This window comes from Anguilla rostrata, chromosome 15, assembly GCF_018555375.3.
Source record: "Anguilla rostrata isolate EN2019 chromosome 15, ASM1855537v3, whole genome shotgun sequence".
Classification (NCBI taxonomy): domain Eukaryota; kingdom Metazoa; phylum Chordata; class Actinopteri; order Anguilliformes; family Anguillidae; genus Anguilla; species Anguilla rostrata.
The window spans coordinates 564,017-589,457 of NC_057947.1; the positions used below are offsets into that span (position 1 = coordinate 564,017).

A 25,441-nucleotide genomic window follows, 5' to 3' on the forward strand; every position below is an offset into this window, starting at 1 on the left:
TTCACCATAACCCTACTGAAGAACAGCCATTCACAATAACCCTACTGAAGAAGAGCTATTCACCATAACCTGCTGAAGAACAGCTATTCACCATAACCCTACTGAAGAAGTCATATTAGGGGGCGATATAGCTCAGGAGGTAAGACCGATTGTCTGGCAGTCGGAGGGTTGCCGGTTCAAACCCCGCCCTGGGCATGTCGAAGTGTCCTTGAGCAAGACACCTAACCCCTAACCTCTAACTGCTCTGGCGAATGAGAGGCATCAATTGTAAAGCGCTTTGGATAAAAGCGTTATAAATGCAGTCCATTTACCATTTACCATATTCACCATAACCCTACTGAAGAACAGCTATTCACCATAACCCTACGGAAGAAGTGATATTCACCATAACCCTGCTGAAGAACAGCTATTCACCATAACCCTACTGAAGAAGTGATATTCACCATAACCCTACTGAAGAACAATTATTCACCATAACCCTACTGAAGAACATCTATTTACATAACCCTACTGAGGAAGTGATATTCACCATAACACTACTGAAGAACAGTTATTCACCATAACCCTACTGAAGAAGAGCTATTTACCATAACCCTACTGAAGAACAGTCATTCACCATAACCTTACTGAAGAAGAGCTATTCACCATAACCTGCTGAAGAATAGCTATTCACCATAACCCTACTGAAGAAGTGATATTCACCATAACCCTACTGAAGAACAGCGATTCACCATAACCTTACTGAAGAAGTGATATTGACCATAACCCTACTGAAGAACAGCGATTCACCATAACCTGCTGAAAAATAGCTATTCACCATAACCCTACTGAAGAAGTGATATTCACCATAACCCTACTGAAGAACAGCGATTCACCATAACCCTACTGAAGAAGAGCTATTCACCATAACCTGCTGAAGAACAGCTATTCACCATAACCCTACTGAAGAAGTAATATTGACCATAACCCTACTGAAGAAGAGCTATTCGCCATAACCTGCTGAAGAACAGCTATTCACCATAACCCTACTGAAGAAGAGCTATTCACCATAACCCTACTGAAGAACAGCCATTCACAATAACCCTACTGAAGAAGAGCTATTCACCATAACCTGCTGAAGAACAGCTATTCACCATAACCCTACTGAAGAAGTCATATTAGGGGGCGATATAGCTCAGGAGGTAAGACGATTGTCTGGCAGTCAGGAGGGTTGCGGTTCAAACCCCGCCTGGGCATGTCGAAGTGTCCTTGAGCAAGACACCTAACCCCTAAACCTCTAACTGCTCTGGCGAATGAGAGGCATCAATTGATAAGCGCTTTGGAAAAAGCGTTATATAATGCAGTCCATACCTTACCATATTCACCATAACCCTACTGAAGAAGTGATATTCACCATAACCCTCTGAAGAACAGCTATTCACCATAACCCTACTGAAGAAGTATATTATCACCATAACCTACTGAAGAACATCTATTACCATAACCCTACTGAAGAAGTGATATTCACCATAACCCTACTGAAGAACAGTATTCACCATAACCCTACTGAAGAAGAGCTATATTGACCATAACCTTACTGAAGAAGAGCTATTCACCATAACCTGCTGAAGAATAGCTATTCACCATAACCCTACTGAAGAAGTGATATTCACCATAACCCTACTGAAGAACAGCGATTCACCATAACCTTACTGAAGAAGAGCTATTCACCATAACCTGCTGAAGAATAGCTATTCACCATAACCCTACTGAAGAAGTGATATTCACCATAACCCTACTGAAGAACAGCTATTCACCATAACCCTACTGAAGAAGTGATATTGACCATAACCCTACTGAAGAACAGCGATTCACCATAACCTGCTGAAACAATAGCATATCAGATAACCCTACTGAAGCAGTGAATTCACCAAACCCTATGAAGTAACAAGCGATTCACCATAACCTACTGAGAATAGAGCCTATTTGCATAAACCTTTGCTAAATAACAGATATCACCATAACCCTACTGAAGAAAGCTATTCACCATAACCTCTGAGAACAGCATTAACCCTACTGAAGAACAGCTATTCACCATAACCTGCTGAAGAACAGCTAATCACCATAACCCTACTGAAGAAGTGATATTCACCATAACCCTGCTGAAGAACAGCTATTCACCATAACCCTACTGAAGAACATCTATTTACATAACCCTACTGAAGAAGTGATATTCACCATAACACTACTGAAGAACAGTTTTTCACCATAACCCTACTGAAGAAGAGCAATTTACCATAACCCTACTGAAGAACAGTCATTCACCATAACCCTACTGGAGAAGATCTATTCACCATAACCCTACTGAAGAACAGGTATTCACCATAACCCTACTGAAGAACAGCTATTCACCATAACACTACTGAAGAAGCACTATTCACCATAACCCTGAAGGGGACCCGTTACAGAATGGTCTACACCAAGAAAATGCCGCTCTGCCCCACTCTGTAACCGGAAGGTATACACCACCTCCCTGCCATGGTGTGTTGCAGGAGCATTATCCGGAATTCATACAGAAATGTTGATGTACGATGGGAATTCGGGCAGGGGGCTGGTGTGTGCATGGAATTCAGATCGCTGTTTGGGCAGGTGGCGGGTCTCGCCATGCCAGTGAGGGTGAGCATCTGCATCTGCACAGTGCAGGAAGAGGCACAAAATCACAAGACTGCTGAGATGAGAAAGACTGCTGAACGTAAGCCACAGTGCCCACAGTGCTGAACATTAGTCACAGTGCCCACAGTGCTGAACATTAGTCAAAGTGCCCACAGTGCTGAACATCAGCCACAGTGCCCACAGTGCTGAACATTAGCCACAGTGCCCACAGTGCTGAACATTATCCAGTGCTGAACGTAATCCACGGTGCCCACAGTGTTGATCATTAGCCACAGTGCTGAACGTACTCCACAGTGCCCACAGTGCTGAACATTAGTCATGGTTCCCACAGTGCTGAACGTAAGCCACAGTGCTCACAGTGTTGAACATTATCCACAGTGCCCACAGTGCAAAACATTAGCCACAGTGCACACAGTGCTGAACATTAGCCACAGTGCCAACAGTGCTGAACATTATCCACAGTGCCCACAGTGCTGAACATTAGCCAGAGAGCCCACAGTGCTGAACATTAGCCACAGTGCCCACAGTGCTGAAAATTAATCACAGTGCCAACAGTGCTGAACATTAGCCAGTGCCCACAGTGCTGAACATTAGCCTCAGTGCCAACAGTGCTGAACATTAGCCACAGTGCTGAACATTAGCCACAGTGCCAACAGTGCTGAACATTAGCCACAGTGCCCACAGTGCTGAACATTAGCCTCAGTGCCAACAGTGCTGAACATTAGCCACAGTGCCCACAGTGCTGAACATTAGCCACAGTGCCAACAGTGCTGAACATTAGCCACTGCCAACAGTGCGAACATTAGCACAGTGCCCACAGTGCTGAACATTAGCCACAGTGCCAACAGTGCTGAACATTAGCACAGTGCCCACAGTGCTGAACATTAGCCACAGTGCCCACAGTGCTGAACATTAGTCCACAGTGCCCACAGTGCTGAATATTAGCCACAGTACCCAAGTGCTGAACATTAGCCAGTCCCACAGTGCTGAACATTAGCCACAGTGCACGTGCTGAAATTAGCCACAGTGCCCACAGTGCTGAATATAGCACAGTGCCACAGTGCTGAACATTAGCCACAGTCCCACAGTGCTAACTTAGCCACAGTGCCCACAGTGCTGAAACACATAGCCACATAGCCCACATGCTGAATATTAGTCACAGTGCCAACAGTGCTGAACATTAGCCACAGTGCCCACAGTGCTGAACATTAGCCCAGTGCAACAGTGCTGAACATAGACAGTGCCACAGTGCTAACTAGTCACAGTGCCCACAGTGCTGAACATTAGCCACAGTGCCCACAGTGCTGAATATCTAAGCCACAGTGCTGAACATTAGCCACAGTGCCCCAGTGCTGAACATTAGCCACAGTGCCCACAGTGCTGAACTTAGCCCAGTGAACAGTGCGAAATTAGCCACAGTGCCCACAGTGCTGAATAGTCCACAGTGCCACAGTGCTGAACATTAGCCACAGTGCCCACAGTGCTGAACACTAGTCACAGTGCCCACAGTGCTGAACATTAGCCACAGTGCCCACAGTGCTGAACATTAGCCACAGTGCCCACAGTGCTGAAATTAGCCCAGTGCCCACAGTGCTGAACATTAGCAGCACATGCTGAATTGCACAGTGCCAACAGTGCTGAACATTAGCCACAGTGCCCACAGTGCTGAACACTAGCCACAGTGCTGAACATTAGCCACAGTGCCCACAGTGCTGAACACTAGCCACAGTGCTGAACATTAGTCACAGTGCCCACAGTGCTGAACATAGCCACAGTGCCCACATTGAACACTAGCCACAGTGCTGAACATTAGTCACAGTGCCCACAGTGCTGAACACTAGCCACAGTGCTGAATATTAGTCACAGTGCCCACAGTGCTGAACATTAGCCACAGTACCCACAGTGCTGAACATTAGCCAGTGCCCACAGTGCTGAACATTAGCCACAGTGCCCACAGTGCTGAACACTAGCCACAGTGCCCACAGTGCTGAACATTAGCCAGTGCCCACAGTGCATGCTGAACATTAGTCACAGTGCCCACAGTGCTGAACATAGCCACAGTGCCCACAGTGCTGAACATAGCCACAGTGCCCACAGTGCGAACAGTGCCGACAAGTGCCCACAGTGCTGAATATTAGTCACAGTGCCAACAGTGCTGAACATTAGCCACAGTGCCCACAGTGCTGAACATTAGCCACAGTGCCAACAGTGCTGAACATTAGCCACAGTGCCAACAGTGCTGAATATTAGTCACAGTGCCCACAGTGCTGAACATTAGCCACAGTGCCCACAGTGCTGAACATTAGCCACAGTACCCACAGTGCTGAACATTAGTCACAGTGCCCACAGTGCTGAACATTAGCCACAGTGCCCACAGTGCTGAACATTAGTCACAGTGCCCACAGTGCTGAACATTAGCCACAGTGCCAACAGTGCTGAACATTAGCCACAGTGCCCACAGTGCTGAACATTAGCCACAGTGCCCACAGTGCTGAACACTAGCCACAGTGCCCACAGTGCTGAACACTAGCCACAGTGCCCACAGTGCTGAGCGTAATGTCACACCAGAGGACACACCCTCCCTCTCCTGTTCCCTTTCCCCATAATGCGGGCCCAGTTCTGTCAGGAACAGCAGCAGGGGGATGATTCATTACCCACTCTGAGGGAAGCCTTCCCTTTCCCCACACCATCCAGCCTTGTCCTTGCTGCTAATTACCCGCACCAGCTGACCTTCCCAATACCGTCCTTTCCTGGCTGTGGTGCTCATTTTTTTAAACTCCATAGAGACGCGCGACACATCTAGCCAATTTATTTCTGCCTCATTCCCAGCTTGTTCTGAGCTGAAGCCCCTGGGCCCTTTCAAAGAATTGAAATGCTAATTACATTACATTACATTACATTACAGGCATTTGGCAGACGCTCTTATCCAGAGCGACATACAACAAAGTGTATAACCATAACCAGGAACAAGTATGACGAAACCCCTAGAGAGAAGTACCGGTCCAAGTGCAGGGAACAACCGCATAGTTCAACTTGGACCCTGAAGGTTAAACTGATTAACACTAACAACGAGAACGGCAACAACGCAGTCTATGGAAAAAATACAAGTAGTCGTTAAGACAGTCAATGCACCTAAGTCACCTACGAAACAGCTGCCTAGTTACAACCCTAAGCTTACAGTCATTTATAGGGGGGTAGGGAGGGATGGGGAGAGGTGCAGCCTGAAGAGGTGAGTCTTCAGTCGTCGTTCAAAATGGGTCAGTGTCTCAGCTGTTCTGACCTCCACAGGGAGGTCATTCCACCATCGTGGGGCCAGAACAGACAGGAGACGTGTTCTGGAAGTGCAGGTGCGAAGAGGGGGAGGTGCTAGGCGTCCTGAGGTAGCAGAACGGAGGGATCTGGCTGGCATGTAGGGTTTGAATATCTTGTGGATGTATGCTGGGGCTGATCCCTTGACTGCCTGGTATGCTAGGACCAATGTTTTAAATTTGATGCGAGCTATAACAGGCAGCCAGTGGAGGGTAGTGAGCAGGGGAGTGACGTGGGAGTGTCTGGGGAGGCTGAAGACCAGACGAGCCGCAGCATTCTGAATGAGTTGCAGGGGTCTGGTGGCAGATGCCGGTAGTCCAGCCAGAAGAGAGTTGCAGTAGTGCAGGCGGGATAGAACCATTGCTTGGACCAGGAGCTGGGTTGAGTAGGTGGTGAGAAAGGGGCGGATTCTGCGGATGTTGTACAGGAAAAATCTGCATGCCCGGCTTACTGCTGCGAGAGGGACAGCCTGTTGTCCATCACCACTCCGAGATTCTTGGCGCAGGGTGATGATGTCACTAAGGTGTCCCCTAGGGAAATGGAAAAGTCGAGGAGGGGAGAGGACAGAGCAGGAATAAAGATTAGCTCCGTCTTTCCCGGGTTGAGCTTCAGGTGGTGATTGTCCATCCAGCTCTGAATGTCCCTCAGGCAAGCGGAGATGCGGGCAGGGACCTGTGTGTCCGATGGGGAGAAGGAGAGAAAGAGTTGCATCGGCATAGGAGTGATAGGACAAGCCATGGGCAGATATTACAGGGCCAAGGGATCTGGTGTACAAGGAGAAGAGAAGGGGACCGAGGACTGAGCCCTGGGGAACTCCGGTGGCGAGCAGGCGGGGTGGTGATACCTTACCCGCCCAGGCAACCTGGAAGGAACGGTCAGAGAGGTAAGACTCAATCCAGTCAAGTTAATTCCTAAACAAAACAAATGAGCACCAGAGTAAACCTGCTGCTAAGCTAGCAGACCCTTTACTCCAGGCCACCAGGTGGCCACATGCTAATAAAGCACACATCAGAATTAGGCAAATGCTCATGTTCTCTGTTGAACCTATGCTGACTTATGAAGTCCAAGTTTACATTTTCAGATGAAATCTACTCTACACGCAGGAGCATGTTTGTCCTTTGTGCAAAATCAATCAAAAACAAAGTGAACAGGGTAAAACAGATATGAAGATTAAACCATGTTTACACACACCGACGTGTCAAATACTTGCACAACGTGCTTCATCAGTACCTTTCACTCTCCCAAGATGTGATTAATAGGAACAGGAAACAGTGCGTCAAGGTGGGTGACCTCACTTCAGACCCCCTCCTTCTCAGCACTGGCGCCCCTCAGGGCTGTGTGCTGTCTCCCTTACTCTATTCGCTTTACACCAGTGACTGTACTTCCAACAGTGAATCCGTTAAACTTCTTAAGTTTGCGGACGACACTACCCTGATCAGTCTCATCTCAGACGGTGATGACTCCAGATACCGGGAAGAAGTAAGCCAGCTGGTGTCATGGTGTGGAGCCAACAACCTGGAGCTGAACACACAAAAGACTGTGGAGATGGTCATTGATTTCAGAAGGAAGCCCACCCCACTCCCTCCCTTGGAAATACACGGCACCATGGTGAGCAGAGCGGAGTCGTACAAATTCCTAGGTAGGACCATCCAACAGGACCTCAAATTGGACAGGAATATCACTACAATAACCAAGAAGGCCCAGCAGCGCATGTACTTCCCGCGACAGCTTAAGAAATTCAAGCTGTTGCAAGCGCCGCTGGTCCAATTCTACACAGCCATAATTGAATCATTACATTACATTACATTACAGGCATTTAGCAGACGCTCTTATCCAGAGCCACGTACAACAAGTGCATCAGTTCAAGGTGCAGAGGTGCAGAAAAAACACACTAGAGTGAAGTAAAGATCGTAGTGCCAGAAGTGACCACATAGATCAGGACTCCAACCCTGTAGGGTAACCTGTTCAGCAAACAAACAAACAATCCTGCCAAGTACTGAATGACAAGTGATGAATCAGTCATCACATCCTCCATCTCCGTGTGGTTCGGCTCTGCATCATCCCATTCTAAGTGGAAACTACAGCGCATAGTACGGTATGTAGAGAAAATCATTGGCTGCCAGCTCCCCCCCCCCCCCCTCAGAGATCTGCACACCTCCAGGATGAGGAAGAGAGCAGGGAAAATCATGGCTGACCCCTCACACCCTGGCCACTCTCTCTTCCAGCGCCTCCCCTCTCAGCGGAGACCGAGAGTGAGAGCCCTAAAGACTAGGACTAACCACCACCTGAACAACTTCTTTACCCAAGCCATAATCTTCCTAAACAAAGACCTTTCCTCTATCCCCCCCTGCCCACTTGCACACCCGCACTTTAACTGTGCTGTTAACTGTGACTTTTACTCTGCCCATTTGCACACTCTTGCACCTTAACTGTGTACATAACCCAGTTATTTGTTCTGTATCTGTATATTGGCACTGTACTGTATTGTATTGTATTATATTATATTGTATTGTATTGTATTTTTATTACATTGTATTTTATTATTATTTTTTATTTTATTTTATTTATTTAAGCTCTTTTTAAGCTATTTTTTAAGCTTTTTGTATTGGATTGTATGTTGACACCTTGCACTAAGGCAAATTTGTACATCATACTTCGCGAATAAATAATTCTGATTCTGATTCTGAATACCGGCTGAAAAACCTAAAATATAAAAATGGCAGCTAGACTGATGGAAGCTTCCGGTCTCGTCCTGCATAAATCACACAGAACAGCCTGCCGTCTCTAAACCACACAGACACAATGAGCATAGCCAGCGCTCATGTTAGCACACAACTGGCTGCAACAGAGAAATATGAGTGAGTTGGTAGACGCATTGGAGAATACCACTGAGTAACATCAGTGACAAAATTACATTTAAAAGTATGATCACTATTCAGTTTTGCACCATGCCTGACTAAATGTGGAGAGTCATTTCTCACCTTGTCATTGCCATAACCATTAAAGGGTAATACATGTGTAATTGACTGGGATAATGACTATCTGCTATCCCCCTCTCCCTTCACTTTAACTACACCCAGCAAAGGCATTCCAGTCAAAGTCCATTAAAGAATGCTACATGGGCTCAGGTGACATGGCTTTCCTCCGAGGCACCATTCATAAGCAAATGAAGGTATGACTGTATGGCTAATTAATGTGCAGTCTTACAGTCATGAAAATGTAAGCCTCCATAAATGATCCATGTGCCCTCCAGTCACACACAAGGCACGTGAATGAAAGACGCGACCCCCTCAGTCCAAACCTGCCTTCTGCTGTCAGTGTGAGAAAAGACAGACAGTCCCACCTCAGTTCGAGGCTTGCAGGCGTCTTGTGAAAAAAAACCTGACTTTCAACAGTTAGAAAATCTCACTGTTAATGGAACACACATTTTGTAAATGACACATTCATTTCCAAGCAACTCATTCTGTTCTTAATAAGACAATTTGGATTTTTTCCACTCCAAAATGAATACATTTCTGTTATCGAGTCAGCTTTGCTACCAGGGTCACCATACATTGATTGGCTAACAGAGATAATGTAAACAGGGTAATTGATGTGACTGTTATTTTGTTGCGATTGTGTCTTTCATTGATGATTTGGGGTTTTTCTTTCATCCTTGGGTATATAAGGAGAAAAGTGTAACGGTTTGAGGAGATTCATCAATACAACCGCCTGCACGTCATTTGCATATAGCCATTTTCACTAACGTTTTGCAGTGCACCATGGTAAATTGCTATTATTGAACACACTGTAGAACAAACTGCTTTCACTTTAACCTAGAATTCCTCTTTGACTCTAAACCATTGCACACCTAGCAGTTTCAGGGTCCTAACATACACATAGAACTCAGGATATCTGCACCCCGTAGTCACTTGCCCATACACAAGATACACTGTACTATTGTATCTTGCAACTGCACCAATACAAATACAGAGAGAGAGAGCGAGAGAGAGACAGAGAGAGAGAGAGAGAGAGAGAGAGACAGAGAGAGACAGAGAGAGAGCGAGAGAGAGAGAGAGAGATAGAGATGAAGGTTGAAAACCGCAAACTCAGCAACTGCAAATAATCCGAGGGAAGGGTGGCGATAGGAAGACACGGGACCCACTCATTCCCTCAAACCACAGATCTTTGATTGACTCACTAAGAGTGGTTATAATATATAATTCTATGTATAATTTGGTAAACCCTTTAACACAGCTAATAGTAAGGGCAACCTTTTATTTGTTGTATTTTGTGTTTTTTTTTTTCTTTTACTGCGTGCAAATAAACTAAACTAAACTAAGCAACAGTCACAGAATGATAACCAATCTTATACTGCAAAAACACAGGGCTGAAACAATCTAGAAAGTCAAATCTGATAAATTAATATAATAAAATAATTGATGAATTGTGCTCCAGAACTTTGTCAGTTAATGAGAAAACATCCCCTCACAGCACAGAGGATTATTCTGCATCTCAGCCAGTCATTCAGGCCTATACCCTTTTTCATTAGCAAAATTTAAACACATATCATTGCACTTATATCATCTAACTTATTTTTGTAATGGACTTTTTCAGATAACATTTCAAAAGATTGGTACAAAAATCTAAATGTTTTTTTTTTTTTTTGCAGAAGGGGGCACCTCTTTCATACATACCTCCTTCATACGTACTGTAAACAGGCATGAAGTTGGCAGCGTATACAAGTTGTTTATTTTTTTAAATGAGGTGTACACTCGGTCTCATCCGAACTCCTTGTGCAACGAACAGCAGAACTCGTCAGGTTTATTTCGGTGGCTGCTTACTCTTTTAAAACACTAAACATTGAGCTGGCTGCGTTTCTACCAATAGACACACTTCTGTGTGCTGTGGATTGCAGAACTCCTTCATCCAGATCACCTGTCACATGATGCTACTACTCTACATATACTAAATGTGCTTACAATGCTGCTCGGGTGGATAAACATACAATGTTGAAACATACGCCCATAATTCAGAAGCAAAAAATGGCAAAAACTGCCAAGTTCACTGAAAGCAAACGTGGAGAGACTGAAAGCTGTGCGGTCCAATTGAACAGCAGTTTCCAAAATATCTCAGAGAAGCAGCTATCCCATTGGAGCACCTTCATGTTGCAGCTGTATGTCTGTATTTTTTGCAGGAAGCTACCAGGACCAGACAATTAATGCAAATCGCAACCAATCTGTTCTGTTTTCTATGGTTTCACCAGCCTATGGAAAACAACTAATCACAACTAAGATCATTTTTACCAGATCACTTTTTTAATTGATCCAGGCATTGTATTGATGTGCAACAGAAAATGAAACTTTAAGTTAAAAATTGAGTTTAAATGTTAAAATAAGCATGCATTTTACTCCTGCCTAAAAGTTCATGAGAAGCCATTGCACGCAATTGAATGCATCACATTTTCACCCAAATAACAAGCAGCTTCCGTTCCAGTTCAAGGTAACCTGCAAACATGCTAAATGCAGAGCAGGTGACGCATAGCTGCTAAATCTGTACGCAAGTTCAGAATGCAGATCACCCCAGAGGTCCCATGCAGAGCAAAATGAAGTAAAACAGTCAAAACTGAGCAGCTGGCAAGCTTGCCGAAGATGGTCTGGGCTTGAGTCCCATAAGGATCATGGAGAACTGAAAAGCCACTGTGATCACGTGAGATATCCCACTGCCCCTCCCACAAGTTATTAGTACAATACAAACAAAAATAAACATCACACCAGGCTATTCAACAACATATGTTTTTTGACAAACAGAACAATGTTGAATCTGTAATTGAATCTGCATCCATTGCTAACTAACTAGGATGCCAAATATACGTATAAGTAGCGGGGGACACAGCTGATTTTATCATTGTACACTTCAGATACAAAGAGAAATGCTAACTGACTAAATTTGTGTAAGTACGCGCATTTTAATAGGCTACGCTGAAATAAAGCAGATAAAAGTAGAAACGTAATAAATATAACAAAACAGCGTGTGAACCATACAAGGTCATGTAAGGTTGTGTTTTACCCTCTCGCAGACATACGTTCACACAGGTAACTGCAAAAGCAATGGGCATTTGCCAGTATATTTTCCTACCTCTTCTGTTCAACACATAATGCAGATAACGCAGAGACATTGCCGCGCAAAGCCATTCCACTTATCCACGGTGCCAGGAAAATGTATGTGCAATTCAGTGAATGAGGCAGCACGTGCCTGTTCAGGTCTAAGCAGAACTATAATGGATTTTCTGGGGCTTACACCAAGACCCAGTACGAGCAAACAAAGTGTTTTATTGTCGGACTCAACGATCTTAGCATTCTTGAGTTAACAAGGTAAGCTTGCAAAGTTTCACGTACATTCACGTATGAACGCCGAACAGGAAGGGTTTTAAAGACAGGTCACATTGCCTTGCTTCATCCCTCACTATATATAGAAAGAGCGGTACGCCCGACCCCGGATCACGGATGATGAGATATGGAACGAGGTAGGAAACCGGCTTCCACTCGCTTGTCAGAGGGAGCTGACTCCGAATTTTTTTTTTTTTTCTATCCGTATTTGAATATTTTAAATAAAACTGAAAATATATACTGGGATTTTAATGGTGAAGGAATTACGGTTTCACTGAAAAAAAAAGAAAAACGGTGGACTAAATCCACGAATCGCGAAATGTAATTCAACGGAATGAATATTTTCATATCTGTATCAGCAATCGATGAAGTTTTAACTAACATTACAGTGAAATCATAAGAACAACACGTGCAACATTTTACGTTTAGCTCGCATTCAAACTTAAAGAGCAAAACTAATTAAAACCCTCTATCGCAAACAAATGTACACATAAGATAGGCTACATACCTGAAACAGGAAATGTCTAAACAGAATAATTTTAAATCACATGGAACACATACAACTTGCAGACAACTTGGGTGGAGCGAAATTCATTATCATTTTGATACAGATTTGCTCGCGCGGAAGTCACGAGTCCTCAGAAAGATTACGTCGTGATTAATGCAATTCTTTTTCTTTATGATCCAAGATATATGCACATGTAGGCAAGCCTAAAGGCCATTTATGTTGGCTAGTGTCCATGCAGCCCGTAAAAGAACATTTAGACCTCCAATGATACACATTCTTCTGCCAGATAACCAACGTATTCGAAAACAACTTCAGTAAACAATTAGCATATTTATCAGTGTCATCTTAGTTGTTGTGCATCAAACAGAGCCTATCTGTAAAAAAAATCCTTTGTTACAGCCTATACTTATATTTCATTAAAAAAAATGTCCAAATCCGCTTCGCAGCCAGCTGCCCCAACTTAACGTCAGTACAGTTTGCTTTTAAAAAAAAAAAATTAAAACCGGGTTGATCTGTTTTTATTTTTACCTCTTACCTCTCGCAAATACGGTGCAAACGCTGACTACTTGAGTTAAACAGAGTTTGTTCCTTCCAAGTAGCGCAGAGAAGCGTCCCCTTGCCACTCTGTTCCGAATGTTTGACAGCGGTGTGTGCTGTCCTGGTTAGTCGTGGTTCTCTTCACGCATGCTCATCCCGGGGCCTTGAGGGGCAACCTGAACGCATGAACATGTCCTACTTTCTCATCTTCACGGTGTAGAGCCTGGCTCTGTTGCGCTAGTTCTCTGGTCAGTGAGGAATTACAGTGCTTTGCGCAACTCTCTCCAACACAGCTGCAACCGCTAACGCGAGCTTTGAAGTATTTTAGAGCAGATTTCGGAAAACACATTAGTTTAAAGTACATCACACTAGTCATAACAAACAAGTAGCTTATAGAGAAGAGAGTTTCTATCTATTTAAGCAAGAGATATATATATATTTTAAAATATAATTAGGTGTACATTAGAATCTCAGTATCATTTATAAAATATTTTTTCTTTCTTTGGAAAAAATACATTATTGAAATTCTGATGCTTCAACAGCGACCCCTGCAGGGGAAGCAAGAGGGCAGTCTGTGTGAAGTGGTGGTGTCTATGGTGGTGGGGGGCAGAGAAGGACGGGCTCTGTCCAAGCGGCCAAAACCAGACTTCATTTTTGAAGCTAATTTCCTGGTCTTGTTGTTCCTGGTTGCTCAATTGCGAACTACTTTTAAAACACAAAAAATTACATTTTATTTAGACATTTTCAACCAGAGGAGGCTGGTCCATAGAGGCAGAGGAGGTTGTCCAAATGTCCTTTTTTTGGATTTACGTTTCCATTTTTTTATCGAGCAGTAGCTAGCTACTTGCGTTAGCCAACGCAACAGTTAACTTGTTGTAGCCCTGAAGGACTGTTAAGCTGACGGGGCAATTAACGGCAGTGTGAGTGAGGGGGTTACAGAGAGGCATGGACAGACACAGAGAGTGGGATGGGGAAGAACATCTTGTGGATTATTTGTTGTCACAGCCATTCCACAGTTTGGATTACGCAGCAAAAGTGAGGTGAAGATTACGACCAGGTCCACAGATAACCATGATCAAAAATGCTAGTGACACATTACGCATACACGAGGTTCATTCCCATCCAGAGCCCGCAGTGATTATGTGTCTTTCCCTCTGTTCACCTGGCCCCTTTTTATATTCACCTTTGTATTGTAATATGATATGTAAGGAATAAACCACGATGGGCGGTCCTGTTATTGGGAAATAATGTACGACGGGGGTGGTGATGCGGCCGAGGCGAAGCCGCGGTTGCCAGTCGAAGAAAAGAACCGTTACTTGGCCAAACTCAAATGTGATAACGTTACACTACCAGAAAAACAAGTGACAGAAACAGATGTTGACAGTATTGCACCTTGCTGAGCATCATATTCCTTGCATAATCCATAACTGTTCTGGGTTTCATGCACATTCCTGTGTAAAAAGTGCACTCTTTCTATGATATTGCTTAAAAACGATGATTAGAGACACAAACTGGGGCTAGTAGTGGGCAGCATGTGTAGCCAATGCAATTACTGTAGGTTATTTATTTGTATAGCATGCATTGCTGGGAAAACATTGTGGCTCTTAATAGTTTGGGTCATCTTGCTAGGTTACCACAACAAAAAATGATCAGGCAATGTAACACTGAAGTCATTGGAAACAGGTATCATAACGTTAGTTCAAAACGTAGCTAAAGCGTATCAACTACTACCATTGATCTAACGTTACTGTGCATAATTTATACAATGTTAGCTAGGTTTAGCTAGATAGCTAGCTACAATCAATTTAGTTAGCTAATTCATAACTATTGCAGGCGTATTACTGGTCAGCTAGCTATTAGCTATCGCTTATCATGAGTTTGTTGCCTGAAACGAAGTCAGTGCTAGAGTGAGAGAACCTATTCGACCACCTTCGTTCGACAGACAGGAAAGCGTAAACTGATTTGCAACTATATATGAAATAGACGAAATATCGGTAACAACCTGTGCCTAGTTATGTAGGAAAAATGTCCAACTTGCTTGGATCATGGGAACTTCCTTTTTTTCTCTACACTTCCCTCTTCCCATCACTCTGGTACATGTTAACCTTTGTCTCATCTGTCCACAAGACTTTGTTCCAGAACTCTTGGGGCTCTTTTAGGTGCTTTTTAGCTAACTGTTATCTCGCCTTTCTGTTCTTCAGGTTTATCAGTGGTTTGCATCTTGTAGTGTACCCTCTGTAGTCCTGCTGGTGTAGTCTTCTATGTACGGTAGACTTTGACACATCTACACCTTCATCCAGGAGAGTGTTTTTGATCTGTTGGGCTGTTGTCAGGGGGGTTTTCTTCGCCATAGAGAGTATTCTGTGGTCATCCGCTACAGTGGTCTTCCTCGGTCTACCGGGTCTTTTGACATAATTGAGTTCATCAGTTGTTTTTTTCTTGTTAATGATGAACCAAACTGTTGACTTGGGCATGCCCAGGGTTTTTGCAACGTTCGTGATTGATTGATTTTCATTTCTGAGCCTTATGACGGCCAGCTTAATTTGCATCGACACTGCTGTCTTCCTCATGTTGTCACACCCCAACAACAATCTCCAAAGGCAATTGCAAAGTCTAGAATCAAGAGTAGACATCAACAGCTCTCTTCTGCATTCACTAATGACACAAATGAATACACCTGCCTAATGAAACACATCTGTGAAGCCAATTCAACAAATATTTGTAGTCCCTTAAAATGGGGGGACCATGTACAAAAGGTGCTGTCATTTCTAAACGGTTCATCTGATATGGATGAAAATACCCTCAAATTAAAGCTGACAGTCTGCAATTCAACCTCATTGTCATTGTATCCTTTCAAACTCAAAGTGCTAGAGTACAGAACCAAAATAACAAAAAATGTGTCACTGTCCAATGAATTATGGTGCTCACTGTATATTTTACTCATTGCGAGGTGAGCACAGTAGATCGCTAACAGCGCTGATGGCGATTAGATAACGCTGGGCGCTGATGCAAGCTATTCCTCAAAGCAGCTGGCTAATATGTACGTAATAGGCCTATCGGGGGAGTTGGATTAAGACTATTCAGTAACCAGTCATTACACGATACTGGACATTAAAACACTGACCAGCTTGGATCTTGCATAAAGGGTCATACTCCCCTGTACCAATGACTCATATACTGGCCACTTCTGCAAATTTTCTCGTAATCTGATTTCTTTATTGTTGTTGAAGCTACAGCTTGTCAGACAGCTGTAATGCACATCTGTAGTACTGTGCGCACTGAACCCTTTCTGAAGTAGGTCTGTGCCGTTAATTGCATGCTGCAGTCATGGTAACCCAGTAAAAGACCTTTTTAGAGTGTAAATGAAGGGCTGTGCAAGGCCAACCACACCCTGCAGTTTCCCCCCTGTGGTGGCACTACACCATCACTGCTTTCTTTCATCTTTCAGCCCACCCCCCCACCAAAAGAAAAATAAAATAAAATGAACAATAAATAGCTGAGTAAAATCTGTTGTCAGCATCATCTGCACGTTTTCAGGCCTTATCTATCAGATCGCCACCTTTCAGGAAAGAGGTGATGTGAAGCAGTCCTTTTAATAGCCAGGGGCGTAATTAAAAAACACACTAATGGTGTTTTAGATGGATGAGGGATAGAGAACTGAAGGCAGGAGGCTGCATGATTTAGGTACCCAGGGCTGTGCAATCTGTCAGGCAGCAGGGAAGCGTCTTATGTGCCCCCCCCCAGGTCAGTGCAGATCTGAGAGAGTATTCTGTTCATTAAGCCTCAGCAGGAGATTCCAGGTTTCAGGTAACTACACTTCACAAGGGTGACACAGGGTTATACAATGTCGAAGACAAGATGACCACTCTATTCAGTGTATAGAATTACTGCATTTTTGGATAACTGTGCAGGAAACAGAAGAGTCAATTCAACATTCAAAGTGGCAAAAAGGGGGGAAAATTTTTTACATATTTAGAATTGTGGGGAATTGTAAACAGGTTTCACCAAAGAAGGCTGAGAAATAGCACAGCTTATTTTTAGTCAGAGTTGTCAATTAGACAATGGGCGTGAATGGCTCTCAGCTACTGAAATTAACTCCTCGCGCTGAAGTGTTACATCCCTTTACAGCTCCCCTCTCTCTCCCTCCTCTCCCCTCTCTCCCTCTCCTCCCCTCCCCTCTCTCCCCCTCTCCTCTCCTCTCCAAGGCATACTAGCACAAAAAGAGGGCTTGTTCCAGGCCTAGTTTTAATGCTTGATGTCAGGTCAAAAATAATAGCACCAACAGATAATTTAAAGTTTCTCCCTGTCCCAATCTACAGCATGTTACTTTCACCATACTGGGACACAGGAATTGCTTCTTGGCATTTATTTTGGAAAAACTCCCCCCCCACCGTGCACACACACACAAAACATGTTAATGTTATGATAGCCTAGGTTCATTTTTTCTTGAAAGAAAATAATGCAATTTTATTCATCTGTTCAATTGACTGATCTCCATGAAATTTCAGAAATCCCTTACTGAGCTGTTGCAAAATATTTGATTATTTAAAGCTTTAATATTTCACTGCCTCATTATTATTTTTCCTATTTTTAACATGTTAACTGAGAATAAACAGATAAGCTGGCAAGATGTGAAATATTGAGGGAATGGATCCATGAGTGAAGAAATAGTCCTGCTGCTTATTTCTGAAATCACTCCAGTTGACTGGGGCATGCATAGATTCTCGGCGAGAAAGAGCAGGGCCGAACCGAAGAGATTCGTATACCGGTCACACACTGGAAGGCAGTGTCAAGAGTGCATCTGCTGCCTCTTCCTGGAGCCCCCCTTCCCAAAGGAGTTTGTTATATGGCCTACTCCATTACCCACAATGCTAGATGATCTGTTTCTCTCCCTAGTCCGACAGTTTCAGCTCAATATAAGGCGGAAGTCAGTCAGTGCGTTTACATACACATTTGAAATCGATCTATATTAATAGTTCGATTTGGCCAAAGATGAGATTTAATGGGACTATTGTCGTTGTCCCAATATACATGACTCAGAAAGAATCGATTTATTAGACTTTCTTCTGGTTGACCTTTTGCGTCACATAGTGGAACCAAAACAAAACAACAGGTAGCTAGTAGCTAGCGGCGCCCTCGTCGAACGGCGGACTTTTGTTGGTTTCCTCTGTGCTATGTTGTCTGTGCCTGGATTAAAGACACAAAATGGACAACTTTACAGCACTGTACATTTCATACATTCTATACGTTTTAGTTTTGGTACAAATGATACGAGGTGCTTCCACCGTACATGGATCTGCTCAGGGCTTCTTATAAATCCTGCTTCCTCCAATTTTGTCGCAACCTTTTTGAATAGTTCGTCATTCCGCATTTTTCTTCCATCCATGTATTTTAGGATATTTAACTCCTTTAGTTGCGATAGCACGAAGTTGGTCTCCTCGTCTGTCCAGAAATGTGTTTTTTTTCGCCATGATACCTCCTCGACTATGCGCTCGCTGTTCGATTTCCGGGTTAATTACCTGTCGCAGAGGAACCTCTAACCTTTCAGGACGTGCGCAGAACGCCTAGGCTAATTTTTGGCCTATTGAAGCATGTATATTACATTACAGCATTTGCGACGTTACAAGCGTCAACAGTGTTAACCATACCAGAAAGTATGAACCCCAAGAAGTACGTCCAGTACAGGAACACCTATGCCGATATCGCCCATCTATCTGGTTTAGTCCGACTCTGAAAAAATTGACTTAGTACGATTTTAGCCAGACTACAATGTTTACGTGATTTTTAAAAGTCCAGTTTTAGCCGGACTAAAACAATAAATCGATTTTCAAACATCATGTAAACCCACTGTGTGCCTGCCCTAGTCATTAGAGATAACCAGGATTTTCTCTTAGGGTCAAATGAGGGCCAGTGTAAATCTTTCAGGACACTTGCATTTGTCCTGTAAGCACATTTTTATTTAGCAAATTTTATGAAAGGCAGCGATATTATCCTTTTACTTCCCTCTCGCAGACACAATCGCAGCCGACTCTGGTTGCAGGATGAAGACTTCCAGGCTTTGGAGGGCACAGAGCTCGAATGGATGGTGCTGTTCCCCTCACCTCTTCCCCCTGCACCGCTGAACTCCCCCACAAGTGGGCAGATCTGCCTGTCAATCCACTGCAGAGTTTATGGATGGATGACAAGAACCGGCTGTGGAAATCTACTTTAAAAATGGATATCATGTTCTGTCCAGAAATGAAAGCATCTCTGAGTCTTTGTAAAAGCGTCTGGTGCGTTCAGTAAGTTCCCTCTGTACTTCTGCTCCTTTGGGTGATCTCAGCCCACAAGAGATTTATTTAATCAGACAAATGAAGACCGAAGAGATCAAGGTACAAACATCCGGTCTTAACCCTCACCCAGCCTGGTCTTAATTACATCCATCCTGGTCTTATCTGCACCCAGCTTAGTCTTAATTACATCCAGCCTGGTCTTATCTGCACCCAGCCTGGTCTTATCTGCACCCAGCCTGGTCTTAACTGCACCCAGCCTGGTCTTAATTATGCACAGCCTGGTCTTAATCGCACAGCCTGGTCTTAATTATGCACAGCCTGGTCTTAATTACGCACAGCCTGGTCTTAATTACACACAGCCTGGTCTTAATTACGCACAGCCTGGTCTTAACTGCACCCAGCCTGGTCTTAATTATGCACAGCCTGGTCTTAACTGCACCCAGCCTGGTCTTGATTACGCACAGCCTGGTCTTAGCTGCACCCAGCCTGGTCTTATCTGCACCCAGCCTGGTCTTAACTGCACCCAGCCTGGTCTTAATTACGCACAGCCTGGTCTTAATTACGCACAGCCTGGTCTTAATTACGCACAGCCTGGTCTTAATTACGCACAGCCTGGTCTTAATTACGCACAGCCTGGTCTTAATTACGCACAGCCTGGTTTTAACTCCACCCAGCCTGGTCTTAATTACACACAGCCTGGTCTTAATTACGCACAGCCTGGTCTTAATTACGCACAGCCTGGTCTTAACTGCAACCCGCCTATTCTTACCCATAGGCCAGCATGCACTTAATTACACCCAACCCTGTCTTAACTGCACCCAGTCCGGTCTTAACTGCACACAGCCTGGTTTTAACTCCACCCAGCCTGGTCTTAATAATGCCCAGCCTGGTCTTCCCTGCACACAGCCTGGTCTTAACTCCACCCAGCCTGGTCTTAATTACGCCCAGTCTGGTCTTATCTGCACACAGCTTAGTCTTAACTGCAACCCGCCTATTCTTACCCCTAGGCCAGCATGCACTTAATTACAGCCAACCCTGTCTTAACTGCACCCAGTCCGGTCTTAACTGCACAAAGCCTGGTCTTAACTCCACCCAGCCTGGTCTTAACTGCACACAGCCTGGTCTTAACTGCACACAGCCTGGTCTTAACTCCACCCAGCCTGGTCTTAATAATGCCCAGCCTGGTCTTAACTGCACACAGCCTGGTCTTAACTGCACACAGCCTGGTCTTAATAATGCCCAGCCTGGTCTTAACTGCACACAGCCTGGTCTTAATAATGCCCAGCCTGGTCTTAACTGCACACAGCCTGGTCTTAATAATGCCCAGCCTGGTCTTAACTGCACACAGCCTGGTCTTGACCACAGCCATCCAGGCCGTAACTACGCCCAGGCTGGCGAAATTGAACAAATTAAATTGTTCAAATTCTTTGCCTTTTCAAATAAAAAGTAAAAAAGTTGTTCTTTAATGTTCTTTACTATTGTCATTTTCTCTATTTGACAAAATGCATCTGTTCAGGCAGTATTTAGGCACAGATACCATTTTAAAAATATCATTTTAGTAGCCGTATCCAGAAAATCTGAAGAATACCCATCTATAGTGAAGAGTCGGTTTCTAGCTGCAGAGGTTGTCATGATGAAAGACATTTACCTGAAAGACTGGTATGAGGTAATTGAAGTTAAAGTGAAGTTTCCCTTCAAGGCGAGAACGGGCTTGAAATGCCCTTGGGTCCAGGAAAAGTGGGTGACTGAGGAAGGTGTCAGGTGAGCTGTGAGCCGCAGTATTGGACAGGTAGAGGTCACCTCAGGGCACAGTCAGGAGCAGGCTAGACTTTTGCCCACGGCAACAGTCCCTAATTGCCTCCAATAGTCCTCTGAAAGGGAAGTCTGCCTTAATAACAGAAAACAGACTTCTCCTGCATCCCCACTTGCACCCCACAGCCACATAAAAACTTGCATCTTTATGACGTCCGTCTTTCATTAGAGGAGCGATGCCAGACTGTACCTACAATCCCAGTTCCGTCACAACAAAAACACTGCACACAGTGGTGCAAGACCTGAGTAAGGCCAGGTTACTTACTGCAAATTTCACACAAAAACACTGCACACAGTGGTGCAAGACCTGAGTAAGGCCAGGTTACTTACTGCTAATTTTACACAAAAACACTGCACACAGTGGTGCAAGACCTGAGTAAGGCCAGGTTACTCACTGCTAATTTTACATTAAAAACTACCAACAATAACTTCAGGAAAAAACATACATTTGGTGTAAAAAAACAAACCCTGGAAAATGCATGGTTCAGTTTCTAGGGGTACTACTGTACTAAAGAGAGAGAGATAGGAACACAATACAGAAATGAGACACAGAAACCATTTAATTCCCAAAAGAACAAAAACACAGTTGAACAGTGGAACAGACATATTACATTCTTCCACAATTCAAATGGGCAGTGGATCAGCCAACCAGGAATGTGGCAGGTTGGGATCCACTGAGGTAATGGCTTTATCATTCTGACCCCTAGCCATGTATGCTGCTCCTACAAACCCTATTTCTGCAGTCGCTGTGCTCAACACCCAGCACCAACATTGAATTCACTTCGTTGTAATTTCCTCCTGGTTTTCTGTGGACCAATGAGAGTTCAGTTGGACCCGACTTAATTCCCACTCAGCCACAACAAGAAGTGAAATGTGTTCAACGGTCCATCGTCTACCTAAAACCTGTGGGGATAGCTCTGTAGCTAATCTTTCAGATTCCTTGTGACAAGCCAGAACCAGAACGAGGGATGAAAAACTACTTAAACATGATGTCATGTACCATTAGGACATGAAAGCATGTTATTTGACAGTTTAAAGATCAGTCCCATTTTCACATTATCAAATTATACAGCAAAATAAACACTTGCATCGTCACCGTGTACCATCAGAGAACTGTTCTTCCTCAGATTTCATGACAAATACAACAAAACAAGAAAAAAAGAGTGAAGCCCAACAGCTGGAACTTACAGGTACATTCATAAGCCTCCAGACCTAAAGTGACCTAAAGACCAGGAGATGTGTTCCTCTCAGAAAGCATATCCATCAGAAAGCATACAGGAAGCATACCCATCAGAAAGTATACCCATCAGAAAGCATACAGGAGCATACCCATCAGAAAGATCAGGATACCCATCAAGTTACTCCAAAGCATACCACAGAAGCATACCCAAACATACCCAGAAAGTAAGATACTCACGAAGCATACCAGAAAGTATACCCACCAGAAAGCATACCCATCAGAAAGCATACCCATCAGAAAGTATACCCACCAGAAAGCATACCCATCAGAAAGCATACGCATCAGAAAGCATACCCACCAGAAAGCATACCCATCAGAAAGCATAAGCATACGCATCAGAAAGCATACCCACCAGAAAGCATACCCACCAGAAAGCATACCCATCAGAAAGCATAAGCATAAAGTCCAGAAAGCATACCCATCAGAAAGCATACCTCGAAGTACCACCCGAAAGCATACCCATCAGAAAGCATACCATCAGAAGTATACCACCAGAAAGCATACCCCAAAGCATACCCATCAAGTATCCACAAAGCTACCTCAAAGCATACGCATCAGAAAGCATACCACCGAAGCATACCCTCAGAAGCATAAGCATACCCACCAGAAAGCATACCCACCAGAAAGCATACCCATCAGAAAGCATAAGCATACTCATCAGAAAGCATACCCATCAGAAAGTATACCCACCAGAAAGCATACCCATCAGAAAGCATACCCATCAGAAAGCATACCCACCAGAAAGCATACCCATCAGAAAGCATACGCATCAGAAAGTATACTGAAAGCATGCAAAAAGCATACCCATCAGAAAGCATAAAGAAACCATACCCATCAAAAGCATACCCATCAGAAAGATTGCACATTGCTTCTGTCTGAAATAGTATGGAGAGTCTGGGGGTGGCAGGCTGGTCTGAAAGAATTGTGAAACAGGCACAACCATGAACAGGCAGAAGTGTAGTATTGTGGGTAGGGAACTGGGCTTGTAAAGCAAAGGTTGCAGGTTTGACTCCCACTGCTGTTCTACGCTTAACCTGAACTGCTTCTGTGAAATACTCTGAAATACGCTGTACAAACAGTCGGTATGTAAAAATTTCCATCAGTGAATATCACTCTGGGCAAGTGTACCTGTTAAATGCTCAAATATAACAAATTCAGAATTATCAGTAAGAATTTTTGGTACTGACGAGTTACAAAATCTCAGCTTTAATAAATTCAGCATGTCAACCAACAGTTAAACCTTTTGCTTGTTTTAACTAACACAAAAATATCACTAAATGTATTTGCATGAATCATACAAATTCGCATTGTGTTACAAATACATGATAAGTCTTCCCAACTCATAAACTTTACATATCTCCAAAATAAACAACAAAAACATTATATAGAAGGAAAAGAAAGGAGTTAAAATGGTAGAAGAAACACCCTTATGGCTAGAAGGTTCCACTTCTGAGAAAACATTTTGGTAAGGCTTTACCAAATCATTTCAGTGAGAGAAAATGGTCCTGATTTAGTTCAAAAGCAAAGAACCAGAAAAAAATGAAGATGATTTTTAAAAATGCCACATGCGGGTCACTCGGGCCTCCCTTTCAGAGCGGAGCTATCTCCTCCTCCTGGGGGAGGTGTCGCTGTTCCTCTCTGCCTTTCGGGAGTCTCTATGCCTGTTCTCCTTATCAGCTCTCTCTGCCCGCCGCTCCAGCCCGTTCCTGTGCCCCTCCCTGGGGTCTGTCTCCTTGCGCCTCCTATCTCCAGATGGTGACCTGTCCGTGCGGCGGTCTTCGGGGCTCTGCCGTCTCTCTCGCTCCGGCTCGGGGTGGGAGCCGTTTTTCGCCCTGTCCTGCCGCTTGGCGGGATCTGACTGGCGGTCACTCTGTTCCCGGTTGGGCCTGCGGTCCCAGTCTATGGGACTCCGGTTCTGATCACGGTCCTTGGGGCTGCGGTCACGGTCTCGGCCCTTGGGGTTGCGGTCTCTGTCCTTGGGGCTGAAGTCACGGTCTCGGTCCTTGGGGCTGCGGTCACGGTTGCGGCCCTTGGGGTTGCGGTCTTGGTCTTTGGGGCCGAAGTCTCGGTCGCGGTCTCTGTCCTTGGGACTGCGGTCTCTGTCCTTGGGGTTGCGGTCTTTGTCCTTGGGGCTGCGGTCACGGCCCTTGGGGCTGCGGTCTCGGCCCTTGGGGCTGCGGTCTCGGCCCTTGGGGCTGCGGTCTCGGCCCTTGGGGCTGCGGTCTCGGCCCTTGGGGCTGCGGTCTCGGTCCTTGGGGCTGCGGTCTCTGCCCTTGGGGCTGCGGTCTCGGCCCTTGGGGCTGAAGTCTCGGTCACGGTCTCGGCCCTTAGGGTTGCGGTCTCGGTCCTTGGGGCTGCGGTCTCTGCCCTTGGGGCTGCGGTCTCGGCCCTTGGGGCTGAAGTCTCGGTCGCGGTCTCTGTCTTTGGGGTTGCGGTCTCGGTCCTTGGGGTTGCGGTCTCGGTTGCGGTCACGGCCCTTGGGGCTGCGGTCTCGGTCCTTGGGGTTGTGGTCACGGTCCTGGGAACTGCGGTCGTGGTCGCTGGGGCGGGGCTCTCTGCGACGGTCCAGGGGTCCGTGAGGTTCCTCCTGTCTCACAGCGTGGCGCTCCTCCGTACGGGCCATCCTGCCCGGGCGCTTGTCCTTCCTCCCGGAGCTCTGCTCTTTGCGCTTCTGTCTGGAGTCTGAATCTGCACAAGGAAGAAAAGGCCATGAAGGTGTGTGGTGCTGGAAAGCTGTTCAGCC

The 25,441-nt window shown here is 44.8% G+C and overlaps 2 protein-coding genes and 2 long non-coding RNA genes across 4 annotated transcripts in view; 1 reads left to right on the plus strand and 3 right to left on the minus strand.

Annotated features, from left to right (window-relative positions):
- Window positions 1-13,611, minus strand: part of LOC135241163 (zinc finger protein 385B-like) — a 115,655-nt gene extending 102,044 nt beyond the window's left edge. The window contains exon 1 of the mRNA XM_064311321.1: window positions 13,373-13,611. The gene's annotated coding sequence lies outside the window, so the exon portion shown is untranslated. The remainder of the gene's footprint in view (window positions 1-13,372) is intronic.
- An 8,391-nt stretch (window positions 13,612-22,002) lies between these two features.
- LOC135240397 (uncharacterized) lies at window positions 22,003-22,799 on the minus strand. Its single transcript, XR_010325672.1, has 2 exons — window positions 22,762-22,799; window positions 22,003-22,702 (listed from the first exon to the last, which is right to left on the minus strand). It is a non-coding gene; the product is annotated as an uncharacterized LOC135240397 (long non-coding RNA).
- LOC135240398 (uncharacterized) lies at window positions 22,634-23,008 on the plus strand. The gene is made up of 2 exons (XR_010325673.1): window positions 22,634-22,755; window positions 22,892-23,008. It is a non-coding gene; the product is annotated as an uncharacterized LOC135240398 (long non-coding RNA).
- An 880-nt stretch (window positions 23,009-23,888) lies between these two features.
- The window catches only part of cwc22 (CWC22 spliceosome associated protein homolog), a 34,513-nt gene continuing 32,960 nt past the window's right edge, over window positions 23,889-25,441 (minus strand). Inside the window, exon 22 of the mRNA XM_064309811.1 lies at window positions 23,889-25,386. Coding sequence (XP_064165881.1) covers window positions 24,299-25,386 — 1,088 coding nt within the window. The 3' untranslated portion in view covers window positions 23,889-24,298. The remainder of the gene's footprint in view (window positions 25,387-25,441) is intronic.